The sequence below is a fragment of the Wyeomyia smithii genome, chromosome 2 (genome assembly GCF_029784165.1).
Source record: "Wyeomyia smithii strain HCP4-BCI-WySm-NY-G18 chromosome 2, ASM2978416v1, whole genome shotgun sequence".
NCBI classification, from domain to species: domain Eukaryota; kingdom Metazoa; phylum Arthropoda; class Insecta; order Diptera; family Culicidae; genus Wyeomyia; species Wyeomyia smithii.
In genome coordinates this window covers 110,014,117-110,035,319 of record NC_073695.1, presented here as the reverse complement: position 1 = coordinate 110,035,319, position 21,203 = coordinate 110,014,117, and the positions used below count along the sequence as shown (strand labels likewise).

The 21,203-nt window shown below is 38.5% G+C and overlaps 3 protein-coding genes across 8 annotated transcripts in view; 2 read left to right on the top strand and 1 right to left on the bottom strand.

Moving 5' to 3' along the window:
• The window catches only part of LOC129724250 (UDP-glucose 6-dehydrogenase), a 36,970-nt gene extending 36,215 nt beyond the window's left edge, over positions 1-755 (top strand). Inside the window, exon 5 of the mRNA XM_055678976.1 lies at positions 38-755. Coding sequence (XP_055534951.1) covers positions 38-214 — 177 coding nt within the window. The 3' untranslated portion in view covers positions 215-755. The remainder of the gene's footprint in view (positions 1-37) is intronic.
• A 6,068-nt stretch (positions 756-6,823) lies between these two features.
• On the top strand, positions 6,824-8,068 carry LOC129721345 (SURF1-like protein). Its single transcript, XM_055673800.1, has 4 exons — positions 6,824-7,106; positions 7,172-7,293; positions 7,346-7,540; positions 7,596-8,068. The coding sequence occupies exons 1-4, from the start codon at positions 6,942-6,944 to the stop codon at positions 7,972-7,974; spliced, it is 861 nt and encodes a 286-aa protein (XP_055529775.1). The 5' UTR covers positions 6,824-6,941; the 3' UTR covers positions 7,975-8,068.
• A 1,229-nt stretch (positions 8,069-9,297) lies between these two features.
• On the bottom strand, positions 9,298-20,973 carry LOC129721344 (putative uncharacterized protein DDB_G0271606). Of its 6 annotated transcripts, none has more exons than XM_055673795.1 (4): positions 20,378-20,973; positions 12,756-14,888; positions 11,690-12,694; positions 9,298-10,292 (listed from the first exon to the last, which is right to left on the bottom strand). In XM_055673795.1, exons 1-4 carry the CDS (start codon positions 20,405-20,407, stop codon positions 10,218-10,220), a joined length of 3,243 nt encoding a protein of 1,080 aa, XP_055529770.1. In that variant the 5' UTR covers positions 20,408-20,973; the 3' UTR covers positions 9,298-10,217. The 6 variants fall into 6 exon arrangements, with proteins under 6 accessions (XP_055529770.1, XP_055529769.1, XP_055529772.1 ...); XM_055673794.1 differs by lacking the exon at positions 20,378-20,973 and adding an exon at positions 18,300-19,160; XM_055673797.1 differs by lacking the exon at positions 20,378-20,973 and adding an exon at positions 18,300-19,159 and having other exon boundaries at positions 9,298-10,133.
• Positions 20,974-21,203: the final 230 nt, after the last annotated feature.

Below are 21,203 nucleotides of genomic sequence, written 5' to 3'. Positions count from 1 at the left end.
TATTACTTCTCACACGCAGAAATCCGTTCACTTTCAGAGCCTCAACTACGAGCGCATTTACCAGTCGATGATGAAACCAGCGTACATTTTCGATGGACGGAAAATACTTCAACATGAAAAACTCCAACAGATTGGATTTCTTGTACAGACTATCGGTAAAAAGTTAAACCGAAATATTCTAACCCGCTCATGGGGGAGCATTCCGCAGTTGTAGAAACCGTCGGTTTTAGATATCAGAACGTACTGATAGTTTGCTCATGTATAGCTTTTTCGAAACAAACTCAACTGCACGAAAGCAAGTCTAACCGGTTACTCTAATAAACTCGAAAAAATCTAGTTAAATGCCGAACAAAGTATTAAATAACAGCCTTTGAACAAAACTTTTTCTTGTTTATAATGCTGGAATCGAAGAAACGAAATCTTATCGTATTAAACTTGCCCCAGAGATAGTTTGATTAGTATTTGTTGAGAAAACTCAAACTTTTTCAGTCATATCCACTCCTTTTTAGCTATATGCAGCTTTAAAGCTTTCTTTCTAGGTATTTTATTCTAGTTCATAAACCATATTTCTGAGCACAAATATAGCAGAAAATAGATGCAATATAATTAGAAGCTAAATGAAAGATGTGTGTTTCCTCATTTTATTTAAGCAGAACGTACTTTTTTTTCTTCCATTCTCATCGTATTTTACGATTTTAGGTATTATGAAATGATCACCACTGCTCTATATCAATAGTTAATAATTCATTCGTACACATTGTACAGAATTTTTAATAACTAAAGCAACCGAAATAGCCTCTGTATCAAAATAAAAAGCATAGTGTATTTTCTTTAGAAAAAATTGAAAGAGATCCTATTCCAAACAAACTATCAAAGATATTGGATATACGCTATGAATACTTTCCTGATACTGGATATAGAATCAGACGCATTTCGTGCTACGTTGGCCGGATCTGCATTGCCTAGTCACCACGTCTCGATTCACCGAATTCGTGTCATTGTATGTACCTCGCGTCATGAACTGCCTCCAGAGCTGCTTACTACTGCAATAAGGGGAGAGTCAGGCTGAGTATTGATTAACACATGCATCACAGATATACCATCAAGCTATCTCTTAAAGAGCGTTCTTATACAGGGAATGCTTAAGAAGACTACTATCATAACATCGAACCCCTTTAGACTTAACGGACACTGTTTTTAGACTAAACGGACTCTGACGACCCACCGCGTTTCCCTCTAAAAATAACTCTAATAGCAATAGCCGAAATATCAATAGCCAAGATACCAATCCTCAATAGCAAAAGCCACCATAGTGAACGCAACCGTTGTTAGAACAACCACAGATTTTTGAATACCATAGCAACAAAACATTGAGAGATACAAAACTAAAACCACTACCAACATACTAAGCTCCACATTTCTTTTTTCAAATTTAGCCAAAACCATCAATGTTAACACTACCAAACTACACCAATCACACGAATATGCTTTAAATAGCCACAGGACAAGATATAAAATAAGAATTTGTGAGTAGACAATGTTCCCAAAATGTAAAACCTTTCTAAAATAAAAACAATATAGTTTCCCTGAGAAAGACACCAACCGGTGTTGAAACGTTGGACAAAATCAAATAATTTGTTCCAAAATTAAATGACCGCTGAGCCGGAATATCCCGATATCAATAATACGGTCGATTCCCATTTTACGGTCATGTCATAAATAAATAAATGACACGTGTTCACATGCCATCACACGCGACCTCACACGGAATATCGATTGGAAGTTATACGAGTAAATGATCTCAGAAGCTGTTGAGTAGGTTTAAAATCTTTCACCACTTGAAGTTTACGACCTCCTCTCGAGCTTGATTCTCGACGCGTTATAAGCCCAAACGAAGAAATATCCCGGTGTAATGATCAAAGAACGGCTTCTCACTTCGTGGTGGGACAAAGAGTGCTCTGGTGTCTACACGAAAAGATCCGACGGGTTCAACACATTTCAGAAGAAAAACATACTGGGCGACTACATACGTTATTCAGAGCTTGCTACCGCAAGTTTACGAAATCGTAATATAGTTAAGGAAAGCGAAGAGTCTTCAAATCGAAGGATTTTTTATTTTGCCAGGAAAAAATGTCCGGATTCTGCTCCTGAGCAAAACCTTGTTCAAGATGCATCTCTGAACCATGATCAATTGGATCTTTTTCGATGGCAGAATTCTCAGTTGTCCTCCTGTTCCGAATTTATAACTTGCCTAGGCTAGATAAATTCTAATTCAACATGTTAAAAAATCTATTCGGTATTAACAAGAGGCGCTTATTGAACTTATTTAATTAGTTCCGGGAGCAAAATATTGTAACGCAGGTTTGAGGGCAAGAGAAAATGATTGCCATCCTTATAGGCCAACAACTCTTATAGGCCGACTAGCTGACCCGGCAAACTTCGTTACGTCTACTATTCTTTTCTTCAAATAATTTTGAACAGTTTTAATTGACTCCACATACATCAAAAGATTGATCTTCAGATTTATTTATAGTCTGCAATTGCATGACGAATCGGATATTGGATACGTTCAAACTCAAAGAACAAATCTTTTGAAATGGTTGGTTTTATCGGAATAAGAACATCTTCGCCTTTTGGGTTCCGCACATCACCTTGATTCTGAAAATACTTATTTGGGTATTCGGGTATTTTCAGCTGTTTTCCAGAAATAGAAAGTCGTTGTCTTGAATTTCAAAATGGCATGTGGAGTCAATTTCTGGCCTCCGAGCAGCAATCTGATTCCGTAAATACTCATATTGGGTGGCATTCAGTCATTTTGTGCTGTTTTCCAGAAACCGGAAGTCGCCACTTAAGAAATCAAAATGGTATCCAGGGTCAATTCTTGGCTTCTATGCATCACCCCGTTTACAAAAATACGCATATTGGGTGGTGTTCGATCATTTTTGGCTGTTTTGCAGGAACCGGAAGGTAAATGCCGGCCTAGAATTCAAAATAGTGTATGTGATCGATTTTCCACTGTTGTATTTCGTTCGGGTTCCGATAATACCCAAATGAGGTGGAAATCCATCATTTTGGGCTGTTTTTTTTATAAACCGGAAGTCACCATCTTAAAATTCAAAATGATGTCTGAGGCCGATATTTGACTTCTGTGCATCATTGCGATTTCGGAAGTATCCATATTGGGTAGTATTTGGACGCCTTTGGCTGTTTTACAGAAACCAGAAGCCATCTTGGATTTCCAAATGGCATGTGAAATCTCCAAAATTCAGTTAGGTTGAACCGAGATCTACGATAAAATGTGGCAGCTGTCATTATTTTTTCAAGTGGTGCCGTTCTCGGCAATAAGTTACCGAGACCCGGCAAAAAATTTTAAGTGTGCAGAGTCTAATGTTTATAATATAGAGTCGCGCAAAATTGAAATCAAAGTAACCAATTTAACGTCAAACAAGGGTACCAATTCGGGTTATTCGCGTTGAAAGAGATTTCGAAGGCTGTTCGCACCTACGTGAACTCTCATATGCAATTGTCAAAATGTGCGTGATGACAAAAGCAAAAATATTTCCTTCCTTCTTTTTCGCATGCAAAACCCTAACAAATATCAGCAACACCGTCAACGCGAATTGTGCAGTGTAAATACACAAAGTTATAATGTTAGGAATGGATGAAAAGTGTTGTAATTGAGCGTGATATAGAATATGAGTTTTTCCGAAGTTTCGACTACATATATGTAATCCAGCATAAACCTGTAAACTGGTTCATTGACATTTAAAAAGCATAACCGGTGTAATCTTTTAAAACTGAATGCCTTGTGAGGAATTTCAAAAAACGAAATTCGCTTGTACATGGTGATAGTTGTATAGTTATTGGCAACAAACGGCACAAAAACTGTATTGCCGGAACGATAGATTTTCTCTTTGCACGACTCTATACAGAGAGGATTCACTGCTGTCAAATTTCATATATGTGTGCGTTATCGCAGATCAACTCTGGTCCATGATGTTTGTAACTATGAATAATTATGGGTGGAAAAATCACTGCACAACACATTCATGAAAGGTTTCCGCGGTTTCACGAGTTTTGATAAAAAAAAAAAAAAACGTTCCAATTCTATAATATTTCACATCGATCAATTTCATGACCAAAAAGAACAAAAACCAGAACAAACGCCATGTTTCCGAATATGTTGGTTACACGATGTTCGACAGATAGATTCCCCCTGACTCTATATGAACAATATAAACATAGACTCTGCTAGAAAATTTTTCTAGCACATGGTTGAAGCCTCGTTAAAGTGATAAACAAATTAATGTTTGAAATGTACAAGGAAGGAAGTTTTAGTGCATACAAAACACACGTTTTAGTGCATACAAAACACACGTTCTTGCCAAAGATTACACGTCTCCAGGATTTTTTCTTACAAAGCTATAGCATGTTTTAGTTTTTTTTTTTTATAGCTTTAAAAACGTATAGAATAAAAAAGGAAAAGTTTAGACACGATGGTTATACTTCTTCGTAAAGTTTAACGGTTTAACTCAAGTACTACAAACTGTTAAAAATTTTATTTGTCCCAATCCCCCTATATTAGAGCACGGCGAACTTAAGTTATAGAAGTTTTTCATATTTTAAATCACAGTTTTTAAAGTTTTCCATGGATTATTTGTTTTGTTTGCGTTTTCGAAAAAAATATACATATGTATAGGGATTACGGTGGGGAAAAATTATCGATTTTCCAGAACCAAGTTTTTTTTGGTTCCTTTTAGGATTCCAAACAACCCTAAATTTACCTGAAGTCGATTGGTCTTGTCTCCGCTTGGCGCATTGCATTTTATTTGTATGAAAATTTATATGGGAAAACCTACTTTTTTGCATTTACCTTTCTAAAGAGCTCAATAATGCTCTAATGATGCACTACATTATATTAAAGTATACTATTTTAGATGCCTAACAACTTTGTAGGGGACACTGAAGAGCTAGGATGTCCCTAAGAAGAGCTATAGCTGTTCAAAGTTGAGTATGTCGATTTGAATGCAGAAAATCTTCTTTTATGCCAACATTACCAATGTGCCGGCGTCAGTAGGATTCCCATCAGAAGTAACCTGTCGTAACGAGTTTATACTCTCAGCTGGATCAAGTAAACAAAAGCAAAGCAAAGCCTTGGTGCTACATTCCGATTCGGAACTTGGCCACCTTCTTTTTATTATACACAGACTCTTCGCAGCCAACTGTTTGATGTACAGGACAATTGCGGGGCTAGCGCTACGATCCTACTGACACTTGCAGTCTCTCCCGAGCCGAGACTCGAACCTGCGACGACTGGCTTGTTAGGCCAGCATCGTACCTCGAGACCAACTGGAAGTTCAATCAAGTAAACAAATTTAGGTCAATATTCTAGGCGGAAATAGAATCTACAACGTGTTTCAAAGGTAACTTCTGATGGAAATTTGACTGACGCCGGTACATTGGCAGTGTTGGCAGAAAAAATGATTTGCAACATAAATTTCGACATACACAACTTTGAACAGCTCTAGTGATTTTTTGCATACCCTAGCTCTTTAGTGTCTTCGGCCAAATTGTTAGGCATCAAAAAACCTACCGTTTGAAGTCAGAAAACCTATGGTTTGAGCCATTAGAATGGAAAATGCAAAAAAGTTGTTTTTTCCATACAAATCTCCATATAAATTTAAAATGCAATGCGCCAAGCGGAGACAAAACCAATCGACTTGCAATAAATTCAGGATTGTTTGGGGCCCCAAATAGAACAAAAAAAACTTGGTTCTGGCTTTCTGCTATCAAGTTTCGTTTTTTTTTTTTTTTTCATAAAACGATTCCCCACCCTAATAGGGATACCATCCGTCCTGATTTAGCAGGACATGTCCTGATTTAAGGACCCATTTAGAGCGTCCTGATTTATTTTTCATATTTCAGCATTTGCCCTGATTTTACTGAATGATGCCGGATATTCAAAAAAGTAGCTGTTCAGTACTTTCATCTTGACTCCGGGAAGAAACTAACTTATTTCGAACGATTTTTTTCTTTGGTTGCATTTTGACGAGAGAAATTGTCTAGTCGTTGAAGCCGTTAAACGTTTTTTGACAATTGTTAAGTATATTTATTTTAAACAGTTTACTAGTGTTGCATTTTTAGAGTATCCACTAACGCCTGGTCCCCGTGGCTCTGTGGTTAGCGATGTCGGTCGGCTAGCTCTCCCACACGGTTGTGATATCGGGTTCGATTCCCGATCGAGTCAAGGAACTTTTCGAGCTGGAAATTTTCTCAACTGTATGTATCGTTGTACTTTTATCCTACACATGCAAAATGTGCCAAAAACAATATCGATAACGAATTCTCTCAACGATAATATCTAGTTGATCGAGACCGCTATTAGTCCCAAGGCTAAGCGTGCGATATTGTTGTTACTAACGCCTAATAAATCAAGGTTGCAAAATTGAATCGTTCGAGAAATACGTTGAATATGAGTCTTCTATTGGCGTATTTTGAATTACAAATCTTAAATTACGTGTTATGATGATACCTCAAAAAATAAAAATATATTAGATCAAATTTTAGCTGGAAAAAAGTTGTCCTGATTTTTAACTCCGACCAAATGGTAACCCTACATATGTAGTAAAAACTCGAAAAAGTCCAGATATTACACTAAAAACGATTTTAACGCGGATTTCAAAATTTACGTTTTTTTTGTGCGGATTTCGGAATTCACACGTTTTTGTGTGGATTTTGGAAATTACGTGGTTTTTCTTACGCGCTACGTATCACCATGTGCACATTTTAAACCATACAACTCAACACATAATCAAAACACAGAAACGTCAGTGTCAAAGTACCCAGAGCGAATTAAGCTCAAAATGAGTTAGTTTTGTAATTTGTTATTAAATAAACACCGGTGCTACATATATAAGGAAAACGGAAATTACCACTGCAGTATGTTGTCTTTAATTAGAAGCAGACTACTTTTAGGGATAAGACCCTTGAAAGAACCATTTTCACGCAAACTGGTTCATCAGAATAGGGTCCATCGTGTCCCACCTCCAGTTAAAGCGACTAATACTACGCCACCGAAAATTTCACCATTTGGATGGATGCTGCTGGTAAGATTGATAAACTAGATCTAATATCATGATATTGACTGTACCCGGTTTCTGTGAAATTTCAGGCCATTCCTACTACAACCTTTGGTCTGGGCTGTTGGCAGGTCCATCGGAAGCAATGGAAGGAACAACTGATACGAAACTTGGAGTCACGTATACACAAGGACGCAGTTCCTTTACCGGATAAGTAACTTTTTCTCAACTGGTAAAAGATCAATTGATTAGGGAATTTCCTTTAGTTTATCTGAACTAGACGAAATGGAATACCAGAAGGTTGTCGTACGTGGAGAGTTCCTGCACGATCAGGAACTGCATTTAGGACCTCGCGCACTCATCCAGGGAGGTGATTCAAAAACAGCGGGCGGATTGTTCACTCAAAAAGAAGGATCAATCGGTTACTGGGTTATTACACCGTTTCAGCTGGAAGGCAGGGAGTAAGCGAATTGCTTCATGATATTGATGATTTTGATTTGTTTTTCTTTATTTTAGTGATAAAATATTGATTAATCGTGGGTGGGTTCCCGCAAAACAGCTCAATCCAGCAACTCGCCAAGCAGGACAAATAAAAGGAGTCGTCGAGCTGGAAGCGGTTGTTCGCTTACCAGAGACCCGTCCCCAGTTCACTCCAAAGCAGCGCGGAGCAATTTTTATGTACAGAGATGTTCCGAAGATGGCTCAAATTTGCAATACTGAACCATACTATTTGGATGCAGCGGTGTCTACCACCGTGCCGAACGGCCCCATTGGAGGACAAACGAGGATAACACTGCGAAATGAACATTTATCTTACATTTTTACTTGGTTCAGTTTATCTGGTTTCACCGGTTGGTTATGGTTTCGACAAATTGTCCGGGGAAAAGGGTTTTAACTGTCAAGTAGAATTGTGTCAAGATTAGTAAATTTGTTATGTATTTAATTTATCCACAAAAAAAAACAAGAATCAATAAAAAATAAACTATCTATTTTCAGGGCTGCATTTATTGCAGTCTACTGATATTACCCTGGTCTGACGGAAAAAGTATCCAAACGTATCTTGTTAACGGCATCTGCTATAGTAGGTATCATAGCAGATCGCATGAGGCGCTACCTAGGTATATAGCAAATTATTGAAAGCGACTCAAAGTATGCGAGATAACAGACAGAGTAGGCATGTCTCTTCACGGTGAGATGACAACCGTAATAGGCACGGTGAAAGTGATTCCCATTTTATTTTCACGCGTCTTTTATCACCGTGAGATTTTTTCACTTCGTCCTCACTGTGAGGTGACATCCGGAGTAAGTCCCGGTATTTTGACTCAAAATCTAACATGAGATAGTTAGAAGCATAGGCGAGGTGGGGAGTAAGTTAGCTTACTTGGATCAAGGATTAAAACAGTGTTTTTAGGTAGTTTTCGAGTATTTGGCGATGTTTTATTACAACCGACGAAAAAATAAACTGCTCGAAAACAACTACGATAGTATGCACCTTTCAAAAGTTTGTGGCACATTGAGTTAATATTTTCTGGTGGTTTTTCAAACAAGGACTCACAGCTTCTTTAAACTAAAACATATATGCAAGTCGTGAGAATCGTTACTGCGGACAATGAGAACTTTGTTGCTAAACTAGTGTTAGCTAGTAGTGAAATAACTAGCTTGAAAGATAAAGTACGCACATGAAAACGAGGCGAGCAACTTGCCTCACCTCCAGTCACTGATGAGACTAGTAAAATGATGTATTCGAGAACGCAAGTGAAACTTGGTTGGTGACAGCTGAATCGACCAGTTTCACAGGTAAGCCATTCGTTATACCAACTTTGGTCAGGCGAGTTACTAGCCGCTCACCTCGTCAGCTGTAATGGGCCTCTGTGACCTGCTTCAACCGGGCAAAACCTTCACTGGGGACCCCTACAGACGTCGTTTGATGCGAAGAGCTTACCATAACAGGAAAATTGTCCGTGATTCAAGAATGACACGACAAAGAGGTTTTGTTCAACGACAATGTTAGGCCTCATGCTGCAATAACCGTGAAAACTTATTTAGAAACGCTGGAAAATCTCGCTCAATTTGAGATTCATTTGTTTCGGGCTATGAAGCATGGCTCGGCAGAGTGGAAAATGCGGTGGTTTACTACGGTTTATGAAACACTTTGTTAAATTTTAAGAAACAACACTAAGGATTTGTGATATTTCTACCGAAAGAGGAAAAATTTAAGTACCTTTTGAAAATCTACGGTATCTCGATTCAACGTTAATTTGAATGTTTATTCTTATTATTTGTTCTAAAATGATAGTGTATTAGTTATAGTAGCCTATGTCTCAAAATCAAACTTTAAAATAGCATCCGTGTATGATTTCAGTACTTCTATGTTATTCTTAATTATTTATCTTTATTATGTTTTGGAGATTTGTTTTATACAAGTCGTAAATAAATCCAACGGATCAAGAAGCTATCTGAATCGAGTGTGCCGGAGAATAATCGGCTATCTTTTGAAAGCGTGCGGCGTATGACTGTTTTATTACTGCATACTAACGTAGTTGTATAGAAGAAAAAAAAAGTTACTAAAAGTGAACTGAACTATAATAGTAAGATTATTATTTCTACGATGCATTCTCAAACCTTAAATCTAGAAGAATACAAAAAGTAAAAATTCCGTGTTAAGGTTTTCTGATCATTTTTCCATAGATTTGATTCGATTATTCTATGTGATAAATTTACAAACTCAGTTTTTGCCATTACTTTCCTATTAAACACTTACCAACCATGTACAAATGTTTATTTACAGTGTTTGATATTAATCATGTTTCATTTTTTAAGATGTGTGCATTGAACACAACCTACTGTACTCATGTGTTCAATTTATTAACCTACTTTAAGAATAATTCTCAAACTTAGTGTACCATCATACTTAAAGAAATGAGTTGATACTAAACTTCGCTGAAAGTAAAAACAATTATTATGAGGCTTACCGATATCGGTCATCCAGCAACTGATGCCTACGGTGGATAAGGATGATGTTTTTTGGGACTTCGGTTCCGCCTAGGGTGCTGGCTGTGAATATTGTAAACAAGACCAAGTTTTTTTTTGTGGATTTCTGCCCTTACTTATAAGACTGGACTAAGAAGCAAACTGTGTTCAGACAGATTCGTTTTTCTGGTCAGGTTTGTTTGCGTCTTTGTTACTTTTGTCTTCTTCTGAGGACATTTCCGTCTACACGGTATACAATGGAGAAAAGAAAGAAAAAGCGATCGAAGCAATAGAATGCAGCAACAAGATTTGAAATAAAAAGATGGGCAAGTGCAACATAAAATTCAACATGCGGGTTAGTGGATTGCTTATCGTTTCAATAGAAACAATGTATATATTGTAAAATCAAATATCATGCTTTTAAGATTTCCAAACAACTATAAAAGCTGTAGTATTGTGAATAACAAATGGAATTTAACACCGCTTCGCTTCAAGTTGAAATGGTCGGAAACGGAAGTTTCTCGAAAACCGTTTCATTCAAAGCGCAAAGTTCTTCATAAAAAGTTAGTCGCGGAAGTAGTACACTCAGGAATTTATAAGTTGACTATTTTTTGTGAGGCTCACAGTTCATGTTTTGTGTGTAAGAAACCATGCTGGGATGGGACTGCTTGTGCCGTTGATTAAATAACCAAATTTGTAGAATGAAACAATTTGAGAGCAGATGAAAAGTTGTATCAAAAAGTACGTTCAACAAAACAACAGTACGTTTAGTGAATTGGTTATATTATCAATCAGAGAACCTGATAATGTAGATGTAATTTTAGTTGCCTGTAACAAAACATGTCCTCAAAACCAATACCAAATGGCTCAATCTACGAAAATCTTTCCTTATTAATCGAAAAATTTAAAACAAGGATTAGCAGCAAGTGGGCCACACATATTGCATGCATTCATAAAGGGTAGTTCGGATGTGCACTGAGTAATGCAATCTTTAGTTTGTAAACTCAATGCTGTCATCAATTGTTGTAGTGAATACGTAACCATACAAAGTGTTAGACAAACAAACGCTTTGTGGTGTAGTTTTGAAATCTTTATTAGCAAAACATTTCAAATATTACACCAATTTTTTAAGGACTCGCCCAAGGTTTTGCAGTGGCATTAATTACTAAAAAAAAACTAGTTGTGTCCTAATGTTATCATAACTGATGTATTTATTATTATGAATCCTTTTCTGTTGAATGTTTTCGTAGTTCACGATCAAACAGACATAAACTGATTGCTTGTTAACAAGGATTCTACACGATGAATGTGCAATCATAGTGCCGTGTGTTTGAGCTTGACAGTGTGTTTTAATGTGCTCGTTAAATTAGTTACGGAACTGGGTTTTGTTTTAGTTTCTTATAGTGCGAATTACCTTATTATAGAATGCAAGTTTACACGTAATCAGCTACGGGTAGCTACTGCAATATTTAAATTAGTAATCAAAGAATAAAAGAAAGGAGAGCGGAAAAAAACTGAAGATGCTCAGTGTGTACCTATCTAAAGCTGATCTTGAACTTTTTTTACAAAACAGAACCAAACAAACATAGAAGTGTGGTTGCATTGGTTGGAGCTTGGTTTTAGGATCAATCTCGCCTTACCTGTTGTTTTATAACGACTTGAGGTTGGATGAGCTCATCAAAGTTGAACAGTCCCTGCTCATCGGCACCGGTTGCAGTCGTTGTCACATTTGCTGCAGTTACACCGCTTCCACCAGTACCTGGGCCTGAGCCAGCGTTAGTACCACTGCTCACTGTGCTCTGAACTCGCTCATTTGGGTTATCTTGTTTTTGCTGTTCCTCCACCTGTTCTTGGGTTTGCAATATTATTTGTCCACCCTCGGTTAGGATAGCCTGCTGACCCTCGCCTTCCTGCTGTTCGTCACCAGCTTGTTGCAAATGCAATTGAATCTGCTGTTCTCCACCTTCACCGCCAGCCATAGATACTGTCAAATTACCCTCTTGATCTACTTCACCGGAAGTAGTGAACGCCACTGACACCGGAATCTGAAGACCATCTTCAGTTGTTATATGTGTTCCCTCAGCATTCAGTTCACCCTCTTGAGATTGCTGAATTACAATGTTTCCATCCGCGTTCAACAGCGAAGCATCAATTAACTGCTCTTGCCCATCAGCGCCTTGTACTAGTATCATTTGCCCCGTTTGACCATCACCACTAATCATCTGTAACGTTTCACCTTCACCCAGTCCTTCTCCACTTTGCATTACTACTCCAACGCTCTGCAACAGTTGTTGAATCTGTTCGCTGTCTGTGCCCTGCACAAGAATCTGATTTCCTTCGGCATCTGTAGTCAGGATATGATTATCCAGTTGAAGGATCTGACCGTTTTCATTCAAAATAAACTTTATAGGTTGACCATCGGCATCCTGCATGCCTTCCAGTTCCATATGGACTCCTTCCGCGTTAGAGTTCTGACTATTTTGTGACTGTTCGCCATCGTCGTCTAAGCTTGGCATGCTAACGGGCATATTCATGGTTTCCGGTTTGGTTTGAATTTGACCTTGCTGTTGCTGATCATCGCCTTGATCTAAGGTAGGCATATCGATACTGACTCCAGTCTGTTGCTTGGTCTGATTCTGAGTAACCTGAAATTAAATAAAAAGCACTTTAGTAAATGTAAAAGAATAGACATCAAAAAATAATTACCAATTTGCTATCCGTCGATTCCGCTGCCTGTTGATGCTGCGATTGTTGCTGCACAAAAGTTTGACCTTGCTGACCCTGTTGGGCAAGTGTAATGCTGTACGTTATATTTCCGCTAGCATTGTCCTGACTGGTGATGACCAAATTATCGCTCGCGTTAATATCGCTTTTATCCGAGTGTATTTTCTCGAATATACTCTCGAGGTCGCCATCCGAGATGCTATGGCTAGTGGTGAGTGCTGTTTCGGAACCGCCACCGCCCGGCGCAAGCAGTTTGCCGTGAAGTTCCTGCTGGCCTCCATTGTTAAGAGCTGCATTCGTATTTACCATTTTTTTACTGCTGGTAATAGTTGTTCCACCAATCGTTTGGTTACCAGTTGCAGTAATTGGTGCCTGGACACCGGCGCTGCCGGAGTGCATTTTCATATGTTGAGTGTATAACTTTTCATTTAGGAATGTCAGGGAGCAAGTATTGCAGGAGTGAAATTGAATCGATTTGGCATCGATAGTTTCCCCAATCGTATCTCGTAGCGCTTCGTCGATTGTTGCCTGCAGTAGCTTCTGCGTCGAAGAATCGGCCACTTGATTCACTGCCACTGGCATTTCATTCTTCATATGAATTTGTGGCGATTGATGCTGCTGCTGCTGCTGTTGGTGGATAATTTGCTGTTGTTGTGGCTGCTGTTGTTGAACTACCGGCTGCTGAACTGTCGTAATCGTAGTGTGTTTCTGTACTGGGACGTGTTTTTTAACATTCTCGTGAGTTTCTAAATGTTTCATTAGCAATTCACGTTTGTTGAACGTAACGTTACATATGCCGCACTTGAAGTAATCAGGCTGATGATTCTTCGCGTGAATAGAAGCCTGTTCGCGGGTTTCAAATCGCATCAAACACACACGACATTTGAATGGTTTCAGCTTTATGTGTTTCCGAAGATGGTCGTCGTGATTTTGCTTGTCTGGAGTTTTATAAGTGCACATATTACAGGCGTATAGCTGTGTTACAGCCGATGCTGGGCTTGGCTGTTCTACGATTTTGATTTCGGTAGGCTGTGCTTGCTGCTGTTGTACGGTATTTTGATGCTCCTGGGCGTTGTGCTGCTTTAGTAGCGCTACAGAGGCGAAGATCTTTTTGCACAATTTACAACGATAGGCGGACGACGTTGTCGTTGTTGTTGTTGTGGCAGTTGGTGCTGCAGGTGGCTGATTCGCTTTACATTGTTCATAGTGAGGCTGGAACTGGGTAAGATCCTGGGTCTTGAAATCGCAAGACATGCACTTATACATTTTTATCGGATTTCGACGAATAATTGCGGTAGGCGTGTGCTGTTGTGCCGAACTGCTACTGATATTCGCTCCATTGTTTGTCGTTTGTATTTGTTGCTGTTGTGGCTGTACCTGCTGTGTAACAATTTGTTGCGGTTTATCAAACATGTTTGACAATTGACTCTCGATATCTATGCCACTATTTGTGAGATCCGATAGTGTACCAGAAGTGTTGCCTTTCCTGGATACGTCGGTTATCTCTTGCCCTGAGTCATTTACGGTCTTTATACTGTATGTCGTAGCAGCCGTTCCGCCCACAGTACCGCTTCCGAGACGTTGTATTTTTGCGGGCGGTGGAGCGATTCCCGGGTCATCGTCTAATATATTATATTTCTTGTGAATATAATTTGTAAGCGTAGTCCGTACGTGTTCTAGATCAGTTTCAAGTTTATCCATTTGGTTGAAGAGCGTTATACACCGCCTGCACACGACGTCGTCGGTTCCAATAATGACCATGTATCCTTCACCAACTATTTTTGCTATCTTCGAAGTAAACTCGGTTTGTGACGTGGCAGTGGACGCTTCCGTCAAAAGGGTGGCATTGATACCAGCATTGTCTCCGCAAACGTAGCATTTCTGCTGCTTGGAGACATAACTGTTGGTGGTGGTTATTGAAACGCTAGTCTGTTGATTATTCAATGGTTTTTTCGGCAGCATTCGGGCTTGGCTACCGGAAATACCGGTCACACTAACGGCGCCGCTCTGCAGGAGACTGTTAATCTTTCGAACTGCATTCATCTGCATTGTGGATTGTTGTTGTTGTTGCTGCTGCTGCTGATGAATAGTTGTTGTTGTGGGAGATCCAAAAACCTGTCAAGAATGAATACGTTAATTTCTGATAGAAACTGCGAGTCTAGTGTCGATCTTTCATTGCGATAAAAACTGCGATGCATGTCGAAACGCATTAGTTTTTAAGAATCTGAACAGTTTATACTAAGGCAACATTTGCTATAGTAAAAAAACCCTAATAACTGACATTAGCTAATAAAGGTTGTCCTGTTGATCACAAATGGAATACCTAATATATTTAAGCATACTTATGTTTTAAATAAAGGCTGTACATTGAAACCAATATGTCCTACCCTAATTGGAATTTATGCTTAAAATCTCAAAATACGATTTTTGATAATAAACACATTTCCACTGAACTAATAAAAAAATGTATATTCTGGAAGACCTTATTACAAAGCCCTAATTTTCAGTATCTTTGTTACTTTGGTGACGCCGGTATTTTAAGCGGTTCCTATAGTTTTTGTGTAAACAACTTTTCAGGAAGGTTAAAAAACTAAGGTTCATTTCAAATAGAATGTGAACCTTTTTGACTCCACGTTCCCCTTTGCGAAACACAGTGAGCTTCGCCGCCCCCACAATAATTTTACATACAAGTTTTGCAGGATATCTTGAAAAAATTTCAATTACCTGTCAAACTTACCAAGCGGCCCCTCTAGTGAGCCTCTTGGCCCCCTTGGGGCCCCCGGTTGGGAACCACTGGTCTAGAATTTTGTTTTTTTTTTTATTTTAAGAATAAAGTTTCCTTAACTACCAGCGCTAATAAACTCACAACCTGAAATCCATCAGATGCAACAATAAAAAATAATAGTAAACATTGTTCAATTAAATTAGCTTTAGAAGCAATCGACGCATGACCAATTGCGGCCCTTTTTTTACTTGTTACAGTCAGGTTTTCCTGAAAAAAAATCGACTTGTTTTATCTTCGAAGAAAAAAAAAAACAAATTCCCTTCATGATCACTTTCTGATGCTGTATTCTGTTATCTTTCGGAGATAAAAAACAAACGTTTTATTCGACTGTGCACAGCTTTTACAGTATCCGGTGTAAATATTTCTTTGCAAATATGCTTTGTAGATGTTCCACATATCGAATTGGTATTTTCTTCGACAACATTCACAAAACTTAAACACTAGCTATCAGAAATATACTGGCTGTCGTACATTTTTCACGTACACGCAATAGCATTTTCCTATATTAGGATTTACATTCTTCACTACTCATTCTGAACAACATTACAGATTTATTGAAATTTAGAACTTGATATAAGGTAGTTTATGTATTGCACAGTAGAGACTTGTCAAAATTAGTTCGTCGTTTTGATAGTTCTTCTGACAAAAGCTGACTGAGAGAAAATTTGTCATGACGCAATGTGTGATCATACTTGTTCACATACAGTCACAGAAATCCCGTTTGAGAGAAGATACAGGATGTATATGAGTTGACAAAAGCAAAGCAATTGTCAGATTTGTATTCGCAAACCCATGCGAGAAATAATGCAATTTAAGCTGATAATGAATTTTTACTTGCTATACTTGTGAAGCAGTTGCGATAAACCGTATTAGCATTTGCTAGCGTAGAAAGCAATGAAACGAATATATCAACTTTTCAAGAGAAAAATTTGTGTTTTTTATTACCTTTCAATAAATTATAGATATCTATTGATATTGAATGATGCTTGTGTTGCGCTAACTGTGGGTGAGATAGTCTACTGCCTTGCTATCAATGCTGGTCACTATCTGAACATGAGTGATCGATTTGCATGTAGTAGTACAATGAGCTTAATAAGCTGTTGTAATATCCATTCAGCGGTAAGCATGACCGCCGATCCAAAATCGGTTACTAGTGTTGAATACACACAATAACTTCGCAATTCTTTCCGAACTATGTGGCCGATACCATAGTACAAGCTGCAGCACGCCACTTCAGCCTACAGTATGTTTTGGCCTATCCTTGTCAAGCTTGGATTGTATGGTTGTGTTTGTTACACATTTCACCAGCAGTCAGCCTTCAAACGGAGAAAAGCCAGAATAAACGACAAGGCTGGTGCAGGGATGCCATTCGATTTGAAATGTATCGTATTATACGTATTATACTCTTATGTATGAATGCACCTCCCTGACACGTTCGTAGCCTGTACTTTTGTATACGCGGGAATGAAATGGCATGTTACACTGCTGTGCCTCACACTGCTATAAACAGCGACATCGATAGATTAGGCAACACTGAACGGGAGTGAAGAGCACGTCAGATGTCTTTCCTTTGCGGCCATTGTTGTTTGGGGCTCGGCATCGAGGGGTTCGTCATAATGGGGGTACTGTCAAACTATAGGTAATTCGGGTTATTCGCGTTGGAAGAGATTTTGAAAGCTGTTCGCACCTACGTGAACACTCATATGTTACTGTCAAAATGTGCGTGATGACAAAAGCAAAAATATTTCCTTCCTTCTTTTTCGCATGCAAAAACCAAACAAATATCAGCAACACCGTCAACGCGAATGGGATTACGGTGTCAGAGAGATGTATTACAGGGGGGATCTACCTGTCAAACATCGTGTAACCAACATATTCGACAACATAGCGTTTGTTTTGGTTTTTGTTCCTTTTGGTCATGAAAATGATCGATATGAAATATTATAGAATTGGAACGTTTTTTTATCAAAACTCGAGAAACCGCGGTAAACTTTCATAAAAGTGTTGCGTAGTGATTTTCCCCCATTATTGTTCATAGTTACAAACATCACGGACCAACAAACGTCATGGACCAGAGTTGATCTGCGATAACGCACACATATATGAAATTTGACAGCAGTGAATCCCCTCTGGTGTATTATACTCTTATGTATGAATGCATTACATCGACACATTCTTAAATTGAAAAAGTTAAGATATTATACAAAAACATAAGAACTCATTAAACTGGCACATATTAACCAGTAGAATGAAAGCAAAAGGTGAGCTTGTTGTGGAGCATTTAAAAGCCTTGTCCTCTGGCGGTATAAAATATATTGAATTCGGTTGTTTACCTGCCATATGGGCGTGCAAATCTATTGCAAGTAAATACACTCATTATTGGCGTTCTATAGCAAGCTAAATGTTAACGATGCTTTTATGTTGCAAGAATTTTCAGAAAAAAAAAAAAAAAAAAAAAAAAAAAATTCAGAAACATATTTTACGTATATCATACAAGTACACGTATACTGGCAGCACTGCTTCAATCCAAAGCGTCTTGAGGGAACCTCCCTGTATAGTGGTATTCAGCGGTAGCGTCACTTTTAATCTAGCTTTTAAAAAATGATATCCTGCCACACCAATTACACTCTTGATGATAGCGCATCACTGTCTTCAGAATTATGCTCAAACTACACAGGGGCTATTTTTAAATATCCGCACTAATTAAATCAGTTCATGAAATAAAGAGAAAAAACAGAAACCTTAGAGGGAGCCATTTTAGCGGGAGCGCTTCTTGAATACATTTTACTCAAACTCGGCCGGGTTGCTTTCACTACACGACACTTATTCACACACTTCCTTCCCGGTATGCTGGAGCGGGTTTGCTTCGAGTGGGTATCCGCGCCAAAACTGTTCGAATGATTGTCAACAGTTTTGAAAGCGGGTCAATCGCCAGTTAAGAAGAAAAACCAAATGTAATTCAAAACATTTTTGATGTTCAGAAGCAGCGCAGGTAATCATTCACAATTCACTACCGCAGTCACTCGCAGCCTACTCGATTATGTCTATACACTACCACGCAGTAAATACATATGCGACTGTACATAGGGGAGATCAGGCATGTTCTGCAAGCTACCACATTGATTTTTTGTCTCTTTTCTTTCACGTATACGATTATTGACTAACTTGCAACCTACATTTGTTGTCATTATCTCTCGCTCCAACATTATACGGTAAATGAGATAGGGAATTATCTGCCAACACTGCAGAATGGTGATGCCGTTCAAATTTTCTTGGAGATAAAATCCCCGTAATCATCCCAAGTCCAATTCATGCATTTTGTAAGAATCTCAAATATAGTGTAACAACGAACAATTTTACACAATAAGTGTAATGTCTGTAGTAGGCTCTGGTACAAAATTCAGAGTACTTTTTTATTTTTTTTCTCCGTATTATTTTTACGTCAATGCGGTATTTAATACATCTTATGTATAGTTCATTTGAAGTAAAGGAAATTGGAACCGTAGATCAAATTGTTTTCTATGTTCGTCACGTCAAATAGCTTCCATGCTACCTGCTTAGAGTTTTCCCATCCTAGCTTCACGAGTGACTTCATATTTATGATATCTAGCATCACTGCAACTCCCTGCACTGAAAATTTGAGATTTGAATGAGCGAAATCTAATGAGCATATTCACTTGATATCATTGTTGATAAAGGATGGACCTCAGGTGCGACGAATATTTCAATAAGTTCCAAAACGATGTGATCGCTGAACAGCCAGAAACGATGGTGGACGCTTGGATTAATTTTGATGTAAAATGCAACGATTGGTGCATTAGGGGCTTTGCATTCAAGAAAGTGGTCTAGAAAACTAACATTGAATTCTATTCTCAAAATGAATGTTCACGTGATCAGTGTTGGCAGACCGTCTATTATAAAACATTCTGTTTGTTCAATTTCAAGTTTATATATTTGAACTGTACACCGAAGGAAAACACAGTGGAATTTTCATATGGCAATGTATAATGGAAGAATAAAGTGAACGATTTACAAGAGTCGACTCTATATTTCATTACAGTACTGGTCTCTTTTTATAGAAACAAAAGATGTCATTTTTTTAAATAAGAGGCATCAATTTTGATGAGTTATGTCGAGTATATTTTTCAAGTATACCTGTTGGATCCTAAACCAGATCTAAAATACTCTTGAGCCAGTGGAACAAGAATGTTTAAATTGGCTACAAACAGTGCCAATGTATGAGAAACCAGTACAGATATATTTACAAACACTCAGTACTCATTTATATACTAAGGAATCTGGAATCCACGATGCATTCTGGTGCAAAGTTATATAAACTTTTTAAACAACTGTATAAATTATAAACAATCAACTAATTCGCACTGCATCTTTTCCGTTTTTATAATGCAATCTCCATCTGCTGATACAACAGTTTTCATTTCAATAAGCCAATACAAATGTGTGTTACTTTTGTCCATTATATGCTTACTATTTACAGCATCTATCTGAAAATAGTAAGCATATAAGATCTGTTATCTTATAAGATTTAAATTTGTTTCCTTTGTCAATCAAGCAGAACGTAAAATTAGGCGAAGAGATGCATTGCTGGGAACACTGCTTCTGTCCCGCGACATTCGATTTTTATAACAGTACCCCTACAATACGACTACGTTTACTCATCTGCAGTTTCGCACACTGTTACAAATTACGAGGGTTTTCATTTTCTGCGCTACGATATTGAAAAATGCAAATGTGAAAGATCGACAGCAATTTTCAAGCGCCAGGCAGCTTTGCTTGCAGATTAGTATTTTTTTTCTACCTTTCGCACTGGTTGCACTATTTTCTTCATAGTTCGCCTTCTGCGCCGCGAACGCACTGGCGATTATGTTATGCTTCCAGTTGCGCAGGAATCCGCAGCTATTGGAGACGAAAAAGGTAGTACGGTTCCCGGCTCAGGCTTTCACTTCGTGCCGCAGTAAATGCAAATTCTCTGCCGGCAGCCAACTGTACCTTTTTGTTTGCAGATTACCCGCGACGTTTATAGTCCTTTAAATGTCAAAAATGTCACTGTGAGGCGAACGCAGCGAAAACTAGCGGAACAAACCGTGCACTTCTCCACCGTAAGTTAATAAACCGTACTCAAACATGGCCGCGCTGCCAGTCACTGACGGATGAACGACTCTCCCGGCTGTTATTAGGCTGTCGTTGAGAGAATCACACTACACGATTTTGCGGCATTTGAAAGAAAAGAGCAGCAATATGTTTGCGCCTTTCATTTACTACTACAATGTGTTGCCCGCAGTAGACGGCGATTTCGTTTTTTTGGTTCCACAAAAATGCAAAAAATAATCCGCAATTTGACATGTAATTTTCAGTTCTCTCTCTACTGCCGTGACACAAGCGCCATGTTGTCAAAACTACCAACTTTACAGGTTTGAGAGACGAACAAGCAGAGAGCGAGAGCGAGCGATGCATTTCCGGTGACCATACTACCACAGTTGTGTTGCTTGAACGATTCAACATATGAACCAAAGGTAGCGTTGGAAATAGTGGTCGTCAAAGTTTTTTCATAGCGAGGTGCAGGTTGAAGCCACGCTGTATTTGTAGGCGTGACATTGTGCAGCTCGTTTCGAACGATGTTTACT